The sequence below is a fragment of the Xiphophorus couchianus genome, chromosome 10 (genome assembly GCF_001444195.1).
Source record: "Xiphophorus couchianus chromosome 10, X_couchianus-1.0, whole genome shotgun sequence".
Taxonomy (NCBI): domain Eukaryota; kingdom Metazoa; phylum Chordata; class Actinopteri; order Cyprinodontiformes; family Poeciliidae; genus Xiphophorus; species Xiphophorus couchianus.
This window is the reverse complement of record NC_040237.1, coordinates 6438056-6455837: the sequence shown is the minus strand read 5'-3', so window position 1 is coordinate 6455837 and position 17782 is coordinate 6438056. Positions and strand designations below refer to the sequence as shown.

Sequence of the window (17782 nt, the reverse complement as noted above, 5' to 3'; positions counted from 1 at the left end):
ATGTTTTTTTTTTGTTTTGTTTTTACAGTAATGGATGTTACAGACATCATAACAGGCAAAATGGACGATGAGGACAAGCAGCACTTCATCCCATTCCAGCCGTAAGAGCTTTTTGCCACAAACATTGATTTGCATTTAATTGTTTATATATGTAAAATATCAAAGTTTTAGTGGTTGCATTTACATGTTTTTCTCAATTCTTAAATCATTGACACCAGGTGTTGTAAGATCTCCCAAATTTCATTATAATTAAGGTAATCTTGTTAACTGCCACTGTTTTAGTGGGATTGTGTCCAGAGAAATCTTTTTACTTGATGGTTGAATAATTTCTGACCAAATTAGATTTTTAGACACTGAATAAAACTCCTGGTGTCACAATGAATTATTGTATATGTTCACTATGAGAAAGACTATGTGAAAGACCTAGTTATTACTGTAGCCCAATAATCTGGGCTACAGTAATAAACAGAAATGGTAATGGAGTTCTAGAAATACATTTTGTGATCTCCACGGTAACTGGGAGCAGATTGGGGAACATCCTTGACAGGTTGCCAGTAAAGCTTAGAAATAGCATAGAAATATAGCCTTTTATTGAAAAGTTATTTTTTATGTTGTTGTTTTTTTACAGCTGTGCTAAATGTGTTTTTATTTTAAATAGTTGCTTTTTCATTTATTTCTTTTTACTTGCTCAAATTTAAGTGGACCAGTGCTAGAATCGGTAAAAGTAGTTTAATTTAGCAATCAAACCTACCAAAACAATGATTTGTGGGTTCTCACTAAAACAGATGGGCTAGCAAACAAAAGTTGGCAACTGGTTAAATGTTGCCATGAGCTAAAAAAAAAAAAAGAAATAAACAACTTGACTCAGGCAACGTGGTAAACTGCGTTGGGCAGTGTTTTCTCTCACATTTAGAATCCTGACATCAGCCACTGTCCAAGTATTTACTGTAAAATTTGAGGTAAAAGTTTGAACAAAATATATATAATGTTTGACTCTAGTCTGGGTAGTTAATAGTTGGTAAATTTAGCAGTTATGAGCTTCACATTGCTAAAAAAAACCCACATGGATTTGTACCTTTATAATGCTCATAGCAAAGCAGGAAGGACCTACTCCTTCTTCAATAATGTGACTTGCTATTATACTGCATATTTCTGAGATTGATCCATGGTTGCAAACAAATATTATGTAAACACTGCGCTCCCTAACTGTTTATATGGTCTGCTTTTCTATCCATCCTTTTATTTAAAAACACACTCAAAAAAACACAACAGTAATTCAGTAAAAGATTAGATTCACAAAAATTCATTGTAAGGATATATAAATATGTGCTGATGTATTTTATAGTGATTTGTTCCTAACTTCTGACGGACTGCGTTAATGTCCATTGGGAGGTGTTTCACACCAAGATGAGGGGGAAATCGAAATAGAGAGATGTCTTCAGTCTCATGCCTAAATGACAGCATTCATTGTTATGTTTCCATTCTAACATTAGCACTTCTTCTCTTCCATTCTGTTTTCTGGCTTCATGAGAATCTTATGAACTACATAGTCCATCTCTTGCCATTTTTAATACACTGGGGAAGACAGACTACTAAGGACATTTTTTTGAATCCAAGTCATCATAACGATTAGATTTTTTTTTTTGTATTTTCTCGTATTTAACTTTAAGTCATACAGTTTGGAAAAACACAAATCACCATTTCACTGTTCAGTGATCTATAAATTCTAACTAGTCCCTAGTGAAAAAAAATATACCTTGGTATGTTTCAAACATACTTACATTTGTGTAAGTACATTTTAAGTATACCAAGTATGAAGTGTACGACATACACAAAGTATACTAAAAGCGTGCTTGTACCAATTTTGACATTATAACTTTAAACACACTTAAATATAATTGTACCAAAATACACTTTTAAGAAATATATTAACTAAAAGTATACTTTAAGTGAACAAAATGTATTGCTTAAGTGTACCAATGAAACAATATGCTTTTAAAGATATACTACTCAAAAAAATAAAGGGAACACTTAAACAACACAATATAACTCCAAGTAAATCAAACTTCTGTGAAATCAAACTGTCCACTTATGAAGCAACACTGATTGACAATCAATTTCACCTGCTGTTGTGCAAATGGAACTTTGTACAGAACAAAGTATTCAATGAGAATATTTCTTTCATTCAGATCTAGGATGTGTTATTTGAGTGTTCCCTTTATTTTTTTGAGCAGTGTATTTTGTGTATAACTTAAAATATGTTCAAAATAGAATGTTTTAAAATTCACTTAATGCTTACTTTAAAAGTAAACTATTAAATATACTGAAATTTCAATATGCTTTACATTACATCTCAGTGTATACTTTACACTAATAAAGTATGCTTTTTTAGGTGCCTTAATAATATTTTACTATTTTTGTTAAAATTGCAAATAATAAAAAAATAACAGTCCTTATAGTGGAACTTGATGTAATGTTATTTAACAAAGTTAATAATGTGTTCATGCCTCAACACATAAAACATTGACAGTCTAGTGACAGCGGGTTACTAGACTGTGACAAAAACAATACTTGTTCTTAACACTAAATGTAGCAGATGTCTTCAGTTTTACATCACTCTGAATATGATATGTTGTTTTCAGTTTTTAACTAAAACACGAAAGCTGTCTTTGCGCGATCCATTTTCAGATGTAAGATGCAAGACCTATCCTTACTGTGAACTGCATTAGTTGCAGTTCACACTCCAGACCAGATGGTGGCGGTAATGCAGGCCTTCAGTTGTTTTCTTTTTTGAAAAGCCACATAAAAAGTAAAAAAGCCGTGAAGATAAGAGATGCTGTTCAAATTCGCGATTTTTACTCGCATAATATTGCCTTAAAAGTAAAGAGGGCTTTGATAATAGTTAGTAGTTTTGGTAAATTCAAGCTTGTGACGTCCTAGTTAGACGACAACACAACAGGACAAGAACTGGATGGAAATGAAATGTGGGTCACGAAAGGAGACCGAAGGGACGAAGGCTGCTAAAGTGTTGCTAGCTTGTGGTAAGTTTGGTTCAAAATGCTAATTATCTTCGTTTTATTATAAAAAGTGCAGTACATATATAAACGAACTTACGTTGGTTTCAGAAATAGTTATTTGATCAATTTTATTGTGATTTCTATGATTAATATAACAATCATTCAACTTCATGTTATAACTGCGTGGAGGCTGTTTGTTGCGACTTAGTATAGATTTCTTCATAAACGTAACCTGGTTTTAATTAAGCTCATTATGCCAATGAGATTTTGATATTGTGTGGCTGTTGTTATAGCTCGTTCATCATTGTTTTTATCTTCAACATATTTTTGCAGTCTAAGCAAATAAAGATGAACGAGGAAGCCAGGGATCAGGTATTAGAAACCCTAAAGACTTTCCTGTCTCAGAAGAGGCTCTGGCTCCACCAGATCACCACACCAGTTCTGAGGACGAACCTCCATATTGTGAAATATTTTTCACATTTTGTTTAAAGTGTACCTATTGTTTTATTGTGCTAATTTTCTTAAGCATCTTGTCTGTAAACTTTGATTATATTGACAATTTGTACAATTCTCTCATAGTACATTGGCAATGTACTCTTGGAAAGTGTGAAAATATTGAATACACAATGTAATTTGTTTTATCTGTAAAGTGTGTTGTAATTGATCCCTCTGTGTGCTGGTAATCTGATATGTTTGCAGTACTGTAGTGTGTATGAAGCATGTAATGTACAAAGTGGCAAAGAAGAATAATAAAAGACATTAAGCAACTAATAAGTGTACTTTTTTAGCAGTTATAGTAAACCAAAAGTTTAATTGTAGCATACTGGGATCACACTACTAACGTATGACATATGTAATGCCAATATACTTAAAATGCATTCTAAATATATTTTAAATAAAATTTTACCACAAAAATAGTACACTCAAAATATACTAATCAAGCATTTTTATATTACATAAAAAGCAATATGCTTAAAGTATACCAAGTTTAACTTTAGTTGTTCGTAAAAAGTATGTGAAAGTACACTTGGTACACTTTAAATTGTGCTTTAATACAATTTAAATACTGTTAAAATACACACAAAAATGTAGTTGTTCCAAAATAACACACTTCAAGTTAACTAATCCTAAGCGAACATGAAGTATACTCATGATTAGTCTTAATTTAAAGTATGCTCAAGTATGCTAAAATTTGACATACTTAGTATTTATTTTTCACCAGGGGTCTTCCTTCCTAAATTAAATTTTCTCTATCTCTACCCATTCTGCTGACGGTTTACTGCTAACAAGTGACTTTATTGCTGTCGTACTATCCACATCACTCCTCGGTGTGTCTCTTTTTCTCCCTCTCGTTCATCTCGCTTCTCTTCTCCCTCGATTTGTTCACCTCTTCTCAACCCATTCCTCCTCTACCTTTCTTCTTCTGTCGTTTTGCTCCTCCCCGTGGTGTTTGCCTGTTGTGTATGTACTGCAGGCTGGCGTTGGATGATGCCATTCGCCACAAGCAGCTGAACATCTCCCGTTTTTCACCCAGGGTGGCAGGAGAGAACGACTTCCTGCAGACGGTCATCAACAAAGTTATTGCTGCCAAAGAAGTCAATCACAAAGGCCAAGGTACAGTGAAACGTTCACCCCCACACATGCACACACCCCTCCTCCTACTGCAAAATGTACGTTTTATTGGTTTTGTCATTTTCTACCTAAAACTGGAATCCTTAACAAGAACTAGTTCCAGGTTTATAATGATAATTAGTCATATCTTATAACCTGGGTAGAAGTATTATTTAGTGAAAATAATTATTTAATGAAAATTAATTTTAAAGAGTGTGAAAGTTTTAATGAGGTATTCACCTGTTTTGCTTGGTAAAGATGATAGTATTGTGTTTTTATTGTTGCTGTGATTTAGTTGAAGGAGAAAGATTCATTGTTATGACTTAAGATAAAACATCATTTGTTGCTTTCATTGAAGGACATTGTGAATGAGGCCCATAACCCACAAATTTTGTCATTACAGGTATTCCATACAAACTGAATAGAAGCACTGGCAGCAATCACCTCACTGCTGCCAGTGAACCTGGTTCAAATAAATTATTCTCTATAAAGCACCATTTCACAGCAAAAAATTAAAAAGCCAAGGACTTTGCAACAACCACTGATTCAGAACAAGCATATAGCCACAGTGAGCATTTGACTGCATGCTATAAGCACTACATTGCAGAATCAGGATGCAGACACAATTTAGCATAATCTGCTAGTTTTGTTTGAGCATGAACCTTTTTTTTGTTTATATTAACTTCGCCTGTGCACAGTCACAGTCAACAAGCTTTTTTCTTTCAAGGGCAATGTCAGAAAGCTTTTTTTTCATAACTTTCTAATCTACTGAATCCAAAACAACTATCTGCTCTAAAATGTTGTAGGTAAGGCACCACTAAATTCACAGCAATAACATAATGTGTATGTTGTATGTGGGGTAAACTTGAGAATTTAAATAGTCTCTTGTATGTCACTGGAGTTTGTGTGAAAGTCCTCGTAAATGTATGTGTTAAGTATAAACAGAGAACTACCAGAGGGTATGAAACTTTTTTATTAACTTGCATTATTATTTTTTATTATTATTATAATCCACCAATTAGCATTCTGTTATTGACTGCTGTCCCCTGAATTTATCCCTAGAAGTTACAGCCTTTGGAGGTTTGAGTTATTCTTGTGAGAAATGAAAAGATAGAAAAAATTCTGTTTGAAAAGTGCCTCGAGACAGAGGTTTGGATATTTAGTTTTTTGTTTGTTTTTGTTCCATAAATGTCCAACATAACTTTGGTTCTCAAAGTCAATCAAATATTACAAATGAAGTCCCTGCAGATATATGATTGTTGTTTAAAGCAGGATCTATGTAGGAGTCATTTTTTGCATCTATTCTCATGAAATTACTTTAAAAATGGACAGGGAATGCTCCTCAATAGTCCATGTCCTGTGCAAGAAATTTTTTTAAAATGACTGCTCATAGCTTTAATAGACCCGTATTTAAACTGTAAAATATTGTTGCGAATCTCCTGTGAGCACAAGTCGACTTCAGTGATGTTGGGTCTGTTCTTGGTGGAGCTGCCGTAGCTATCTCTGGGATCCGGGCTGCAGGAAGGAAAGGGCTTCCCTCTTCAAGTCTCCGCTGTATTGTCATGCCCAATGAAATGGTACTCTGATAAATGTTAGGTCTGCTCTGACCCGCACTGAGGGAAGAACAGCAGAGACAGCAGATAGCAGCTGTTTCAGTCATGCTGGCGTATCAAAGGGGTTTCCAGCTACACCAGTAGGGGATGTGTCACTCATAACAACACAGGCTCTGCAAAGTAAAAGGGAATAAAGCAGCTGGCTTTTGTGGCCTTCTTCAGTCATACCCATCTTTTCATATCAATCTTTGAACTGAACTTAAAGCTCACTCACACAAACGCCTTCTCATGTCTTGAGTTATAATATTATTATATTGATAATAATAAAATTTCTTCTGATGGACTATGTTTAGTGTCTTGCCTGAGAGACCACACTTTAGTCGACATAAATCCTAGGTATACTGACTCTATCAGGTTCGATCGTGCCGTGTGGTGTCCAACAATGGGCACAAAATAATGGCTACAAGTCCAGTTAACTAATTTTAAAACCTAGCATTAATCAATGCTTTACTACAATCTATCTGCAATGCATGTGGCTAGTGTCAGTCCTGACTGAATGAAAATCATTATAACTTATTTATGTCACGTTAACAAAGAACAGCTAAAAAGTTATTGGGTTTATCAACTGTGGTAGCAATTTCGCTCAAACTCTTCCCCTTGTCATTTCTAGATTCTTTGCACAAAATGTTGAATAAACATTAATGTTGTTTCCACATATCTCCAATGTCCGCTGGACTTTGGGTTGTTCGTAAAAAGTATTTCACATACATTTGTTAGCTGTTTGGGATTCCCCTCCGTAATTTCTCCTCAGAAAGCACAGAGGGGAATCTGCGCTTTCTCATTGGCTACCTGTCACATTCAACAGGCTGCCGGGGAAAACCTCTGATTTAGATCGGAGAGGCCTCGACGATCTACCGTAACACAACACGCACTACAGGATGATCGGTTACGAAATCGCAAGCGACAATCTTAGAATGCCCAACGTTCTAAGATTGTCGTAAGGGGAAAATCAGGGCATAAAATCATATAGTGTGAACTATTGCATCAGGTAGCCGGATGTGCCCATCTTCTCTATTTAAATCTAATGCAATATAGTATACAGACTTCATAATCTGCACTCTTTTGGTTGAATGCAGTATTTATTTACACTTTGGCTTTATGTTATTTAGTTTTTATTCAAGTACATTTTTGTTAATGGAGACTGAGAATCCATTTTATTTTTGTTTTTGGTTGTTTTATTTTGTTTATCAGTTCCAGTGTTAAGTGTTCTTTTGAAAATAAAGTGTATCTATCTTTGGCAGGAGATCGCATGCATTATGTCATTTCCATTAAATCAGTGTAAAAACGTCTTCAAACAATATTAGTGTTTATCGCAATAATTTTTGAGACAGTTATTCGCTCAGCAAAATTTATTATCGTGACAGGCCTAAGTGGAAATTAGAGGAAAAAATCTTGTTTTTAGCCTTTTCCTGGATAACTTCTTTGTGCTATCCTCTCACTACCTTATCTCAGCTCCCTCTTTACCTGTGTTGATTGCATTATTAGGTCTTTGGGTGACTCTGAAGCTACTTCCAGGAGACATCCATCAGATAAGGAAAGACTTCCCTCACCTGGTGGATCGATCGACGGCTGTGGCTCGAAAAATGGGCTTCCCCGAGATAATCATGCCAGGTTCATTATTCTGAAATAACAATTTTCATTTCAATGTAATTTTTTTGTGCATCTGTTGTGCTGTAAAAAAAAATTAAGAATTGAAAGAAAGTATATGCTGTTTTTAAACGTTAGTTTTTTCCAATAAACATTTTATGTCACCATATACACGGAAAACAATGGATTCTCCCATCCTCTTTGTTTCCTGAAGGTGACATCCGAAACGACATCTACGTGACTTTGGTTCAGGGGGATTTCGACAAGGGGAGTAAGACGACACCCAAAAACGTTGAGGTGACCATGTCAGTTTACGATGAAGACGGCAAGAAACTGGAGGTACTTTTTCAACTTTCAGCTTTCTTTACGTTGAACTTTATAACCAATTGATTCCTCAAACATATTCTGATTTACCAGGCTTTTTTTTTTTTTAAATTTCACTCAGCACATTAGTCTGCCTCACTGGCCTCCTATAAAGTTCATCCTATAAATGTGATGAACAGCCCATACTGCCCACCTCTGTTGCCTGTTGGCCATGATAAAATGCAATGTCATTGGGTTTGATTGAGTTGCTTAAAATTCACCTCACCACCATCCTGAGCCACTTGCAGAATCAAGCTTTTAGAGAGAAACAGTTTAGCTTTGGTGTTTTATTTAGTTAGATTTTTTTCTGGGTTAAAATTTCTCTTTGCTAGTGAAGTTTATATATTCTGGATGTTTGAAAATAATTTTTCAATTGAATATACACTCTTGGAAAAACTGCAGCCAACTCTGAAAAAATAAAGAAACTTATTATGATACTTCAGAGTACAATCTGTGTGGCACTACTGTCTTGTAAAATCAGTGATATAACAAATACTTATTTTCCCAACTGTGTATACGGGGTCAGGGAGCTATGAACTATATTACTTGTTTTTCTTCGTAGTGAAATATGGAATCTGTGTGCAGCTTCATATCACAGGTGTCTAAATTACATTTAGTGTATACAAATTAAGATAAAATAAACACAAAATGTACAATAGTGGCTGTCAATTTGCCAAGTTGCAGTATGTAAGATAAACTTGCGTCTCTCTGTTTTTCTCTCTACCTTTTACATCTTGTGCCAACACAGCAGGGTCTGGTGTCCTAATGAAGGTTTTGTTTCATCTAAAGTCGCAGTGACCTCTTTTCTCTCATGTTTAATTACTGACGATCCCTGTTGACTCCGTTTCTTACTCTGCATCATCCACAAATTAATGGAGGATGCTTGGAGAGCAGCTGGATATGAGAAACCAGTGGGAGGATGTGGGGCAGCGAGTCCATAACTGGAGTGTTTGCTGACATTTAAGAGAAGCGTAACTTTAAATGGTATTTTATGATCTTCAAATGAAAATACTTGAAAGGCATAAGAATGTAATCACAAAGCAAAACCAAAATATTCCCATGGTGGTATAAATAATTTTCTAAAGTGTCGTAGGAATTTTTCTTAAAAAACAAATACCACCCAACATGGGATTTAATCCTACATTTGAATAAATGTACTCAATTTGATGATTTTGAATGTTGTCAGTGTTAGAATACGCTATTATCATAATTATGCTATTATCATAATGCAATTTTTTAGGTTTGCAACACAACTTTATGAGGAACACCAATAAATGGAAGGGTCTGTAAGTCATCTTTCCTTGTTCTAAAGAATCTAAGTTCTTTAATGTTTTTGTAATATTTGGAGCTACAGCTTAAAATAATCTTATTTAAATGTAATTAAGGTACCGTACCCTATTACAGTGATGTAAGCACTGGTATAATTGGAATAGGAGTGAATTTAAGTAATTTGAGATGACAGATTTCTGGTTTTAATGAGTCTTCCTGCAAACACTGAATCAGGAGAGAGCTTTGTTACCCTTGGCTGCACCTATTATACTCATTAGTTCTAAATTGAGAAGCCTTTTCCATGATTTGTCGCAGCATGCTGAGGAAGTAAAAGGATTGCTGCTGATGATGCTTAAAATCAACCTTTATTCAGTGCAAATTAGTGACTTCTGTCATTTATAGAAGTGACTAGATTTGACTAATTAGTGAATATATATAATAATCCTATTTCCAAAGAACACAGATGTAACATTTTTGTTTGATTTTCAAGTTGTAGTTGAATTTGTTGTAATCAGTCTTAAAAGCAGATGGTCTAAAGATATTGGTTCACCACTCTCTTTGTGGTTTAAGAATCATTTTGTATATACTTGTGGTTTAACAGCATAAACAAACGTTATTACACAACAGTCTTCATTGCTAGACTGCTTTTTAGAATAATGATGAGTAATAACACTCAACATAGCATTACTAGGTGTTTGATACTCTCACACGCACGTTAATGCAGTCTGCCAAAGATTTTTTTGAGTCTTGTAGCTCTCGCGTGGTGTGTATAAAATACATCTCTGATCTAGTAATAACTTAAATGTATGCAACAGTATGGAAAAGATTTAATCACCTCTTCATAATTGATAAATTGGGAGCACCTGATGTAAATTTTGAGTAATTTGGTTAATAATTTTATGACCGCTTTTGGTCTCTCCTAGGGCATTGCAGTTTTGTACCCGGTTGGTATTTGTTGCTTTCTTTGCGATTCTCTGCATACGCCTCATCTTTTATGTTCCTCTGTCCTTTCCTTCCTGTGTGCCTCTGACGGCCTCTGGACAATGTCATTCTTCCTCTCTTTCAGAAAGGGTTTGTGACATGCAGAACTGGCCAGTGACATCTTGACTTATGAGCACACCTCCAGTTTCAGCAGCCACTTCTCTAAGATATGATGCTGTCAGGAACCCTGGCCACTTAGTGAAGGGGGAGATTTGAGAGATATAGCACCTGACCCCACCTCCCCTGTATGTGCTCAGCACAGCTGGGGGACACGGGGTCTGTTATTCCTCATAATTGCCGGCTGTCAGAAAGCATTAGTGTAGGAGTACTTCAGCAGTGTTAGACTAGCAGGCCTGGGGAGTCAGCTGGGAGGAAAACAGATGGATGGAAAACAAGGCATGTCTGCCTCCCACTGTCACTCCATCCTTTAGACCAACTTCCCTACCGGGGCTTGTAGTTTTCTTTTCCCCTCCACAACCTGACCTGTTGTAAAAACTGAAGAGCCCCCAGTAGGAAGGAGCGGTTTTAAAGAGTGGTCCATCTGCAGCAGCTGGTCTGTTTTTTCTGTGCCCACCATCTCTTAAAGTTTCGCTGCATGGGAGCGCTAGCAGCTCTTTTTTTAAATAATTAATTTCTAATTTATTTCTTCCACAGTACTGTCATGAGATTGGCAGCTACCACACAGGTGCTCATGCATAAAGTACATCCAGACTTTTAAAGGCCATTCTGTTAGATTAAGGCTTTCTGCTTGAGGGAGTGCATTTTATGAAATAAGAGGTAGTCAATTTTCCACAAGGAAGGAGCCAATGTGGAAATGTTTCAGCGGAGTTATAGTAGATCAATTAATCAACTATACTTAACTATACCAACTGCTTATGAAAAGTACTAACCTCTTTGAATATTTTATCCTTTTCATTGTTCAGTAAAAATTAGTTTGACATTAAAGGTTTTTGCACAATTTCTTTGTCAAAAAATCTGATTTTGTTGCTGATATTTAAAAGGAGTGAAAAAGGTAAAGTATCTACAGAGGTGAATACTATTATGTAGGCTCTGTAAGATGATTTATATTTAAATATATGTATTATTTTCTCTCTAGAATGTGATCTTTCCTGGTGCTGGAGATGAAGGGATCAATGAGTACAAGTCTGTCATCTACTACCAAGTAAAGCAGCCGAGGTGGTTTGAAACGATAAAGGTGGGTCTTCACCATCAACACTTTACTAACTCATCCATTCATCCCAAAAAACAAAAACAAAAATTAGTATAGAGGAATGTGGAACACTTTGTGAAAAATACAAATAGGTGTTCTCATGCATACCAAAGTCCCACCCTCTTGTCCTGTTCTTCATCTCAGGTTGCGATCCCCATCGAAGACGTAAACCGAAGCCATCTGCGGTTCACTTTCCGCCATCGCTCATCGCAGGATTGTGAGTATAAATCTCAACTATTGAAAAATGTATTTTTCAGATGACCAGGTGTACAATTGGCTGCTAATCTGTTTACAACACACCTAATGGAAGACATGCAGCTTCAGCAGATGCATTGCACAATGATAAATACTTTGCTGCTTACCCTTTGTCACATTAATCAGAAGTAGTAGTTGCCTCTGCATAAAGCAGCACCATGGAATGGGTTGTCAGAGGCTACAGCTGGGATGTAAAAATGCCTAGTGGGGCGTTATTTATTGAGGGCGGTGTACAGTTGAATGCAACTACTGTTGTATTTCATTTTTTCACATCTTCTTTATTTTAGGAGTGTAAAGGGCAGGCAATAGACACGCTGCTTCATTTATCTTCCAAATGGAAAAGGTCTTCCCTCTGAGATCAGAAAAGGCTTTTGAGAAGTAAGAAGAGACTTAGGGAAGTGGTACCCATCCCCTAATCTTCAGCTGGTGTCATCATCCATTTCCAAAGTCCCCTCGCTGTGTTTGCTTCTCACCTGCACGAAGGTGCTTTGGAGGAAATTGCCAGGTCTTAGAGCTGTGTGCTGGCAGCTAATCCACTTGGAGAGTCTTCTTGTCATGCACACCTTGGTTCTGTGGGGACTAATGCTGTTAGGAGGCTTGCTTTTCAAAGTCTGTGATTTGCTGCTATCTGGCTGTAACGGTTACTTTAGAAACTCTCCTCAAGTTACTTGGGGACTGCAGAGGCATACTAATGCTGCTAAACTTCCAATTCTCACTGAGAGCTTACAGTAGATGTGTGTTGGAAGAAGGTGCAACAGCTGGATTCTTTTTATATTCAAATATTGCTTATTTTAATTCACCTGACACTTTTTGCTTTTACAGTATGCAGACATTGAAATATTAAACATATAACACATCACATCTATTACTTTAGCACTTACAGTAAATGCAAGCAGGCCATAAAGTGGCTAGTGACAGACCTGGAAAGTGTGGCATGCTTTTTATTAGGTCCCCTTTTCTCTAATACACCCACATAAAATCCAGTATTACAAATTTCTATGAGAAGAAAACTAAGTGGTAAATTAACTTTACCTGTGTGTAATTTAATCCCATTATAAATCCAACTGTTCTGTCAAAACTTGAGGTTTTTTTTTAGTGATCAGTTGTGAAGATAAAAGAACACAACAGAAAGGTCAGGTTTAAAATTCTGAAGTTTAAAACAAGGTAAGGTTATAAAGCTTTGAACATGCCATACAAGCCTTATACAGTTTATCAGCTAATATTTAAGAGTTTGGGACAACTTTAAACCAATATATTATTGTTCATCTAAACTGACTGGGCAAAAAAATGCATTAGAAGCAGCAGAGAACCCAATGCTACCTCTGGAGGAACTGCAGAGATTTACAGCTCAGGTTGAGTAATTTGCTGACAGTGCAAGTATTACTTAGCCTCTTCAATTATCTGTTCTATGTGAAAGAATTGCATTGTTTAAAGAAAACCAGAAGCAGTCCAGTTTCCTGGTTTGCCTCAAGACTTTCATGTGGAAGAAGGTACTGAGGTCAAATCAGACCAAAGCTGATATGTTCAGACAGAAGACCCATAACGCATAATCCCCACTGTGAAAATCTCAGTCTCCACAAAGTAAAATATTCATGTCTCTAAACAGTTTTTGCTGTATTTGCAGCAAGTATTGACTCAGGGGCTGAATACGAATATGCACTACTACTTTTCAGATTTTTATTTGTAAGAATTTGAAAAACATGCATCATTTTCCCTCCACTTGGTCTATCGCATAAAATCCCAACAAATTACTTTTTACTTTCTAGTTGTTATGTGAAGAGTATGAATACTTTTGAAAGGTACTGCATGAACTTTATTTTTTATGAAATTTATTTACCGTCTTAACTTTAAATGTGTTTAAATAAAGTTTATCTTTCCAAATATAGTGAAATATTGACATTCTATTGCTTTCAGTTTAGTTTATCTTAAGCAGATTTATTTTTATACTTCCAGAACTTTGAAAGTAGGATATTTCAATGTTTTTGTATAAAAACCTTAAATACTTTTTATTCACTTGTGGTTTTACAGCCAAACAGAATTTATTCTTCATACTCTTCAGTATCTCATTCAGAACCCTTTGAGACATAATGCAGAGTCTACATTAGCTTTAGATATATGCAATGTTTTCTTATGGGAAAAGTTCATTTTCCTTACTGAAGATAAGAAGCACAGAGATGGTCTGCCAGCACTTAGAAATGTGTGTCTCTGCTGTCTTTTTGTGTCCTTCCTGCTTCCTCTGCTGTGCTCCTAGCAAGTGCTGAGCATTTTGTGGGAACGCAGAGTGACAGAGCTGTTCATCAAGGCCACTGGTGGAGTTCATGCGCTCTCTATTCTGAGACCGTTCTCTGTTGAGAATAAGGTCAGCTCTCACACAGCGCCTCAGACTACCACTGTAACATTGTCAGGCCTCATCAGACATATGGAAGCATTCACAAACCACGCCTCTGCTGCAAAACACAGCTGCCATCTTTTCACTTGTTTTTCATCTATCATTAAAATGTATTACGCTGTCCGCATGGGGGAAAAGTGAACTTTATGGGGACTTTATGTCATTGATAAACCCACACAAAGGTGCAGATGAACGTGAAGTGGAAAGAAAGTGAAACCAAAAATAGAGTCCACTTGTGTGTAATATTCTCAGCTTTTTTGTGAAGCCCTCAGAGGTTTGGTAATGGGTTGGTGACCCTCTGGGACAGGGGTGCTCAAGTCCAGTCCTCGAGAGCTACCGTCCTGCAACTTTTAGATGCATCCTTACTCCAACAGATCAGGCTCAGCTCTGTACAGACCTGCTAACGAGCTATTCATTTGATTCAGGTGTGTTGGAGCAGGGATGCATCTGAAAGTTGCAGGATGGTAGCTCTTGAGGACTGGACTTGAACACCCCTGCTCAAGTCCAGAGTAAACTAGGCAATCAGAAACTTCAAAAAAGTTTGAAGAATCCAGCAGGTAGCTAGCAGGATGTTGACAGCACACACACAGCCAGAGCTACAATGGAATGGTTTATATCATCCAAAGACAAGGACAAACTGGCATGTCGTCTCAGCTGTAATAGAATTCTTTGCCTTGAAAAAAAGAGAAGCCTATTAAACTTTTATAAATATATATATTTTTATAATTAGCTTTAATGGGAAATTGGAGATTTCCTAGTTTTAGGTTTTCGAAGAAAAAAAATCAAATGACAAAACCAAACCACAATGAAATCAGTTGAGTTCTTTAAATGTTAATAGAAAATGAAAAAATGATTAGTGGTCCAATTAAAAGGCCTTGAGTGGCAACCTGATGCTTATAAAATGGAAAACACATTTCTTGTGCCTTTTGCATCATTATGTTTTAATGTAATACATAAAATTTGATAGATGAGCTGCTTTATGTAGCTTTTTACAATTTCTTTACCTGCTGATCTCTATTTTATGTCCAAGTAACTTCAGAGGGCCTAGGGAGCCTCATACAGCTGTGGAGTTGCGGGTTTCATATTCCTCGTTTTGATTAAAGCAAATTTATATTAAAATGTTCCAGTCAAAGTTCAGACCTAAATCCAATTGAGAATCTGTGACAAAACCTGAACAGTGATGTTGACAGGTGCTCTACATCCGTAAACAGCTTGAGATGATATGGGAAGAAGAATGAGCAAGAGTTTCAGGCTATGGTTTACCCAGAGAAACCTGCAACTGTAAGTGCAGTGAATGGTTGTTCTACAATCAGACAACAAACTTTTGAGGTTTTTAAATGTACGAGATTGAAAACCATGGAAGCTTCCCAAATATGCACAGCTATGTGTAGGTCTGTCACTTTGTTGTAGTTGTAAAGTGGGGGAAAGCCCCATAGAGTGCAAGTACTTCTGCATGCACCTGTACATCAGGTAATACTATGAGGCATCCACACAGCGTTTTTCCCTCCACTGGTTCCTCACTGCCCAGCAATTATTCATAGCTGGAGATACAGGCAGCAAAACCAATGAAGGGATTTATGCAGATAGAATGCGACATATATTTTGATGAATCGCGTCTCTCTGTGAGTAAATTTGAGCTTGTTGATTCACCATGATGAAATGTGGTTCTATCCAAATGCTTGGTTAGAGGACAAAATCATAATTCTCTTCCTTGTTTGTGCAGCACGCAATACACTGGTGTGTGTGAGAGGAATTTTCACCTTTCCTTCATTCTAATGGGATAACTCAAGCTGTTTGCAGGTGTTTCTGTCACTCACTATTAGCTGTTAGGATACTAACAAGAAAAACACGCAATATGCTTTGACCCAAACTGTTCTTTTCTGATAATGTTTCATGTCTTTTGCAGCTTATTGTGAAGCAGAGACTGAATATTTTAACTTGAATTTGCATCTGCCAGTCTTTTTTGCTGCCAAGCACAATCCATACTAATACATTCTCTGTGTGTCTGACTAGTTTTGTTCTTTTTGGGAAAAACAAACAGTTTTGATGGAACATTTGAAAGACACAAATGTAGGATCAAATAAGACGTGGGAAAAGTTTGAATAGCAACTTCTTTTGCCCACTCAAGAGTTGAGTGAGGTGGTACTGTGGTGCTGAGATGTTCTCTTTTGTCGGTCTGATGGTTTGTTTATTGCTTGTAAAATCAGCAGTCCCTAATAGTTTTCTGCTGTGGAATCTGCTTTGCATAAGCTTTCTCAACTAAGCACGCATTCATGTAAACAGATTGTATGCACATGTATGAGATTTGGCGTGTTAGTTTGCAAATTTGCACGAGAAACACAAACTCTTCGGTGCAACATCATCAATATCTGTCAGATTTCTGTTTATTCATGTGGTTTTTTAAATCTTTTTTTATCTTCCTACAGCCAAAGATAAATCAGAGAAAATCTTTGCCTTATCTTTTGTTAAACTCATGCGGTATGATGGGACCACTCTGAGGGATGGAGAGCATGATCTCATTGTGTACAAGGTAAATGCAGAAACATCCTCTGACAGAGTTTTAAATGCACACTGCTCTGTGTCTGCTCTGTCTTTGACTGATGCAGCAGAAAAAAAATCATGAAAATAATAGATTTAATATACTTAACAATGTCAAGTTAACGTTTGAGAAACACCTTTTGATTAGAAAAAAACAATAAAACCATGGAACACATATACACACAATTTTTTATTTTTATTGAGAAACTTGTTCATGTCTTATCATTAAAAACCAGGCAGAAGCTAAGAAGCTGGAGGATTCCTCCGTTTACCTAAGCCTTCCCTCCACTAAGCTGGAGCTGGAGGAGAAGGGTTACGCCAACACTGGCAAAAATTCCCAGAACCTCGGGACCTGCACCATCAGCAAGGACTCCTTCCAGATCGCCACCCTGGTCTGCTCCACCAAACTGACACAGAACGGTAAGGCACTCAAAATGTCTCAATGTTCTATCATTGTAGGAAATAAAGTAAAAACATCATCTCTGTAATCAATGGCTTAAACTAAAGGATTTAAATGAGCAAATATCAAGAATGTTCTACGTGACAAGTGAACTTTGCTTCAGTTAAATTAGATTCACTCATTAAAATTTGGAGATTTTGATCCATACCTTTAGAATGTAGGATTTGGCAGCTAAATTCCTAATTCTCACTAAGCTCTTACTACTTACTTGTTTTGGCTGCACAAACAGTATGTTTTCAGATACATTTTTGGACTCAAAACAGGGATTCCCCCCTCGTCCTGCTCTCACTTTGACCTACTTTAATTCCCTCAGCTGGTATTGTCCAGTTTCAGCTAGTTGTTTTAAATCCATTTTTTGCTGAATAATCTTTGGATTTATTCTATTTACTACTGCCAGTTTGTCAGTGTTTTTTTTTCTCTCCCCCGAATGTCCCACGGTTCTGAGAAAATCTACACTTACTAAGCTAAGGAAATCCCCATCTCTGCCCT

At 36.5% G+C, this 17782-nt stretch overlaps 1 protein-coding gene and 1 long non-coding RNA gene across 3 annotated transcripts in view; both read left to right on the top strand.

Annotated features, from left to right (window-relative positions):
• dock1 (dedicator of cytokinesis 1) overlaps positions 1-17782 on the top strand; it is a 215075-nt gene that overhangs the window by 36078 nt on the left and 161215 nt on the right. The window contains exons 11-18 of one of the 2 annotated variants that reach the window (XM_028029430.1): positions 29-101; positions 4492-4631; positions 7727-7852; positions 8043-8167; positions 11538-11636; positions 11796-11868; positions 16722-16825; positions 17070-17253. In XM_028029430.1, the coding sequence (XP_027885231.1) occupies positions 29-101; positions 4492-4631; positions 7727-7852; positions 8043-8167; positions 11538-11636; positions 11796-11868; positions 16722-16825; positions 17070-17253 (924 nt within the window). The remainder of the gene's footprint in view (positions 1-28; positions 102-4491; positions 4632-7726; positions 7853-8042; positions 8168-11537; positions 11637-11795; positions 11869-16721; positions 16826-17069; positions 17254-17782) is intronic. The other variant, XM_028029431.1, reaches the window with a different exon arrangement.
• Positions 2296-3788, top strand: LOC114151908 (uncharacterized). Its single transcript, XR_003597042.1, has 2 exons — positions 2296-3041; positions 3351-3788. It is a non-coding gene; the product is annotated as an uncharacterized LOC114151908 (long non-coding RNA).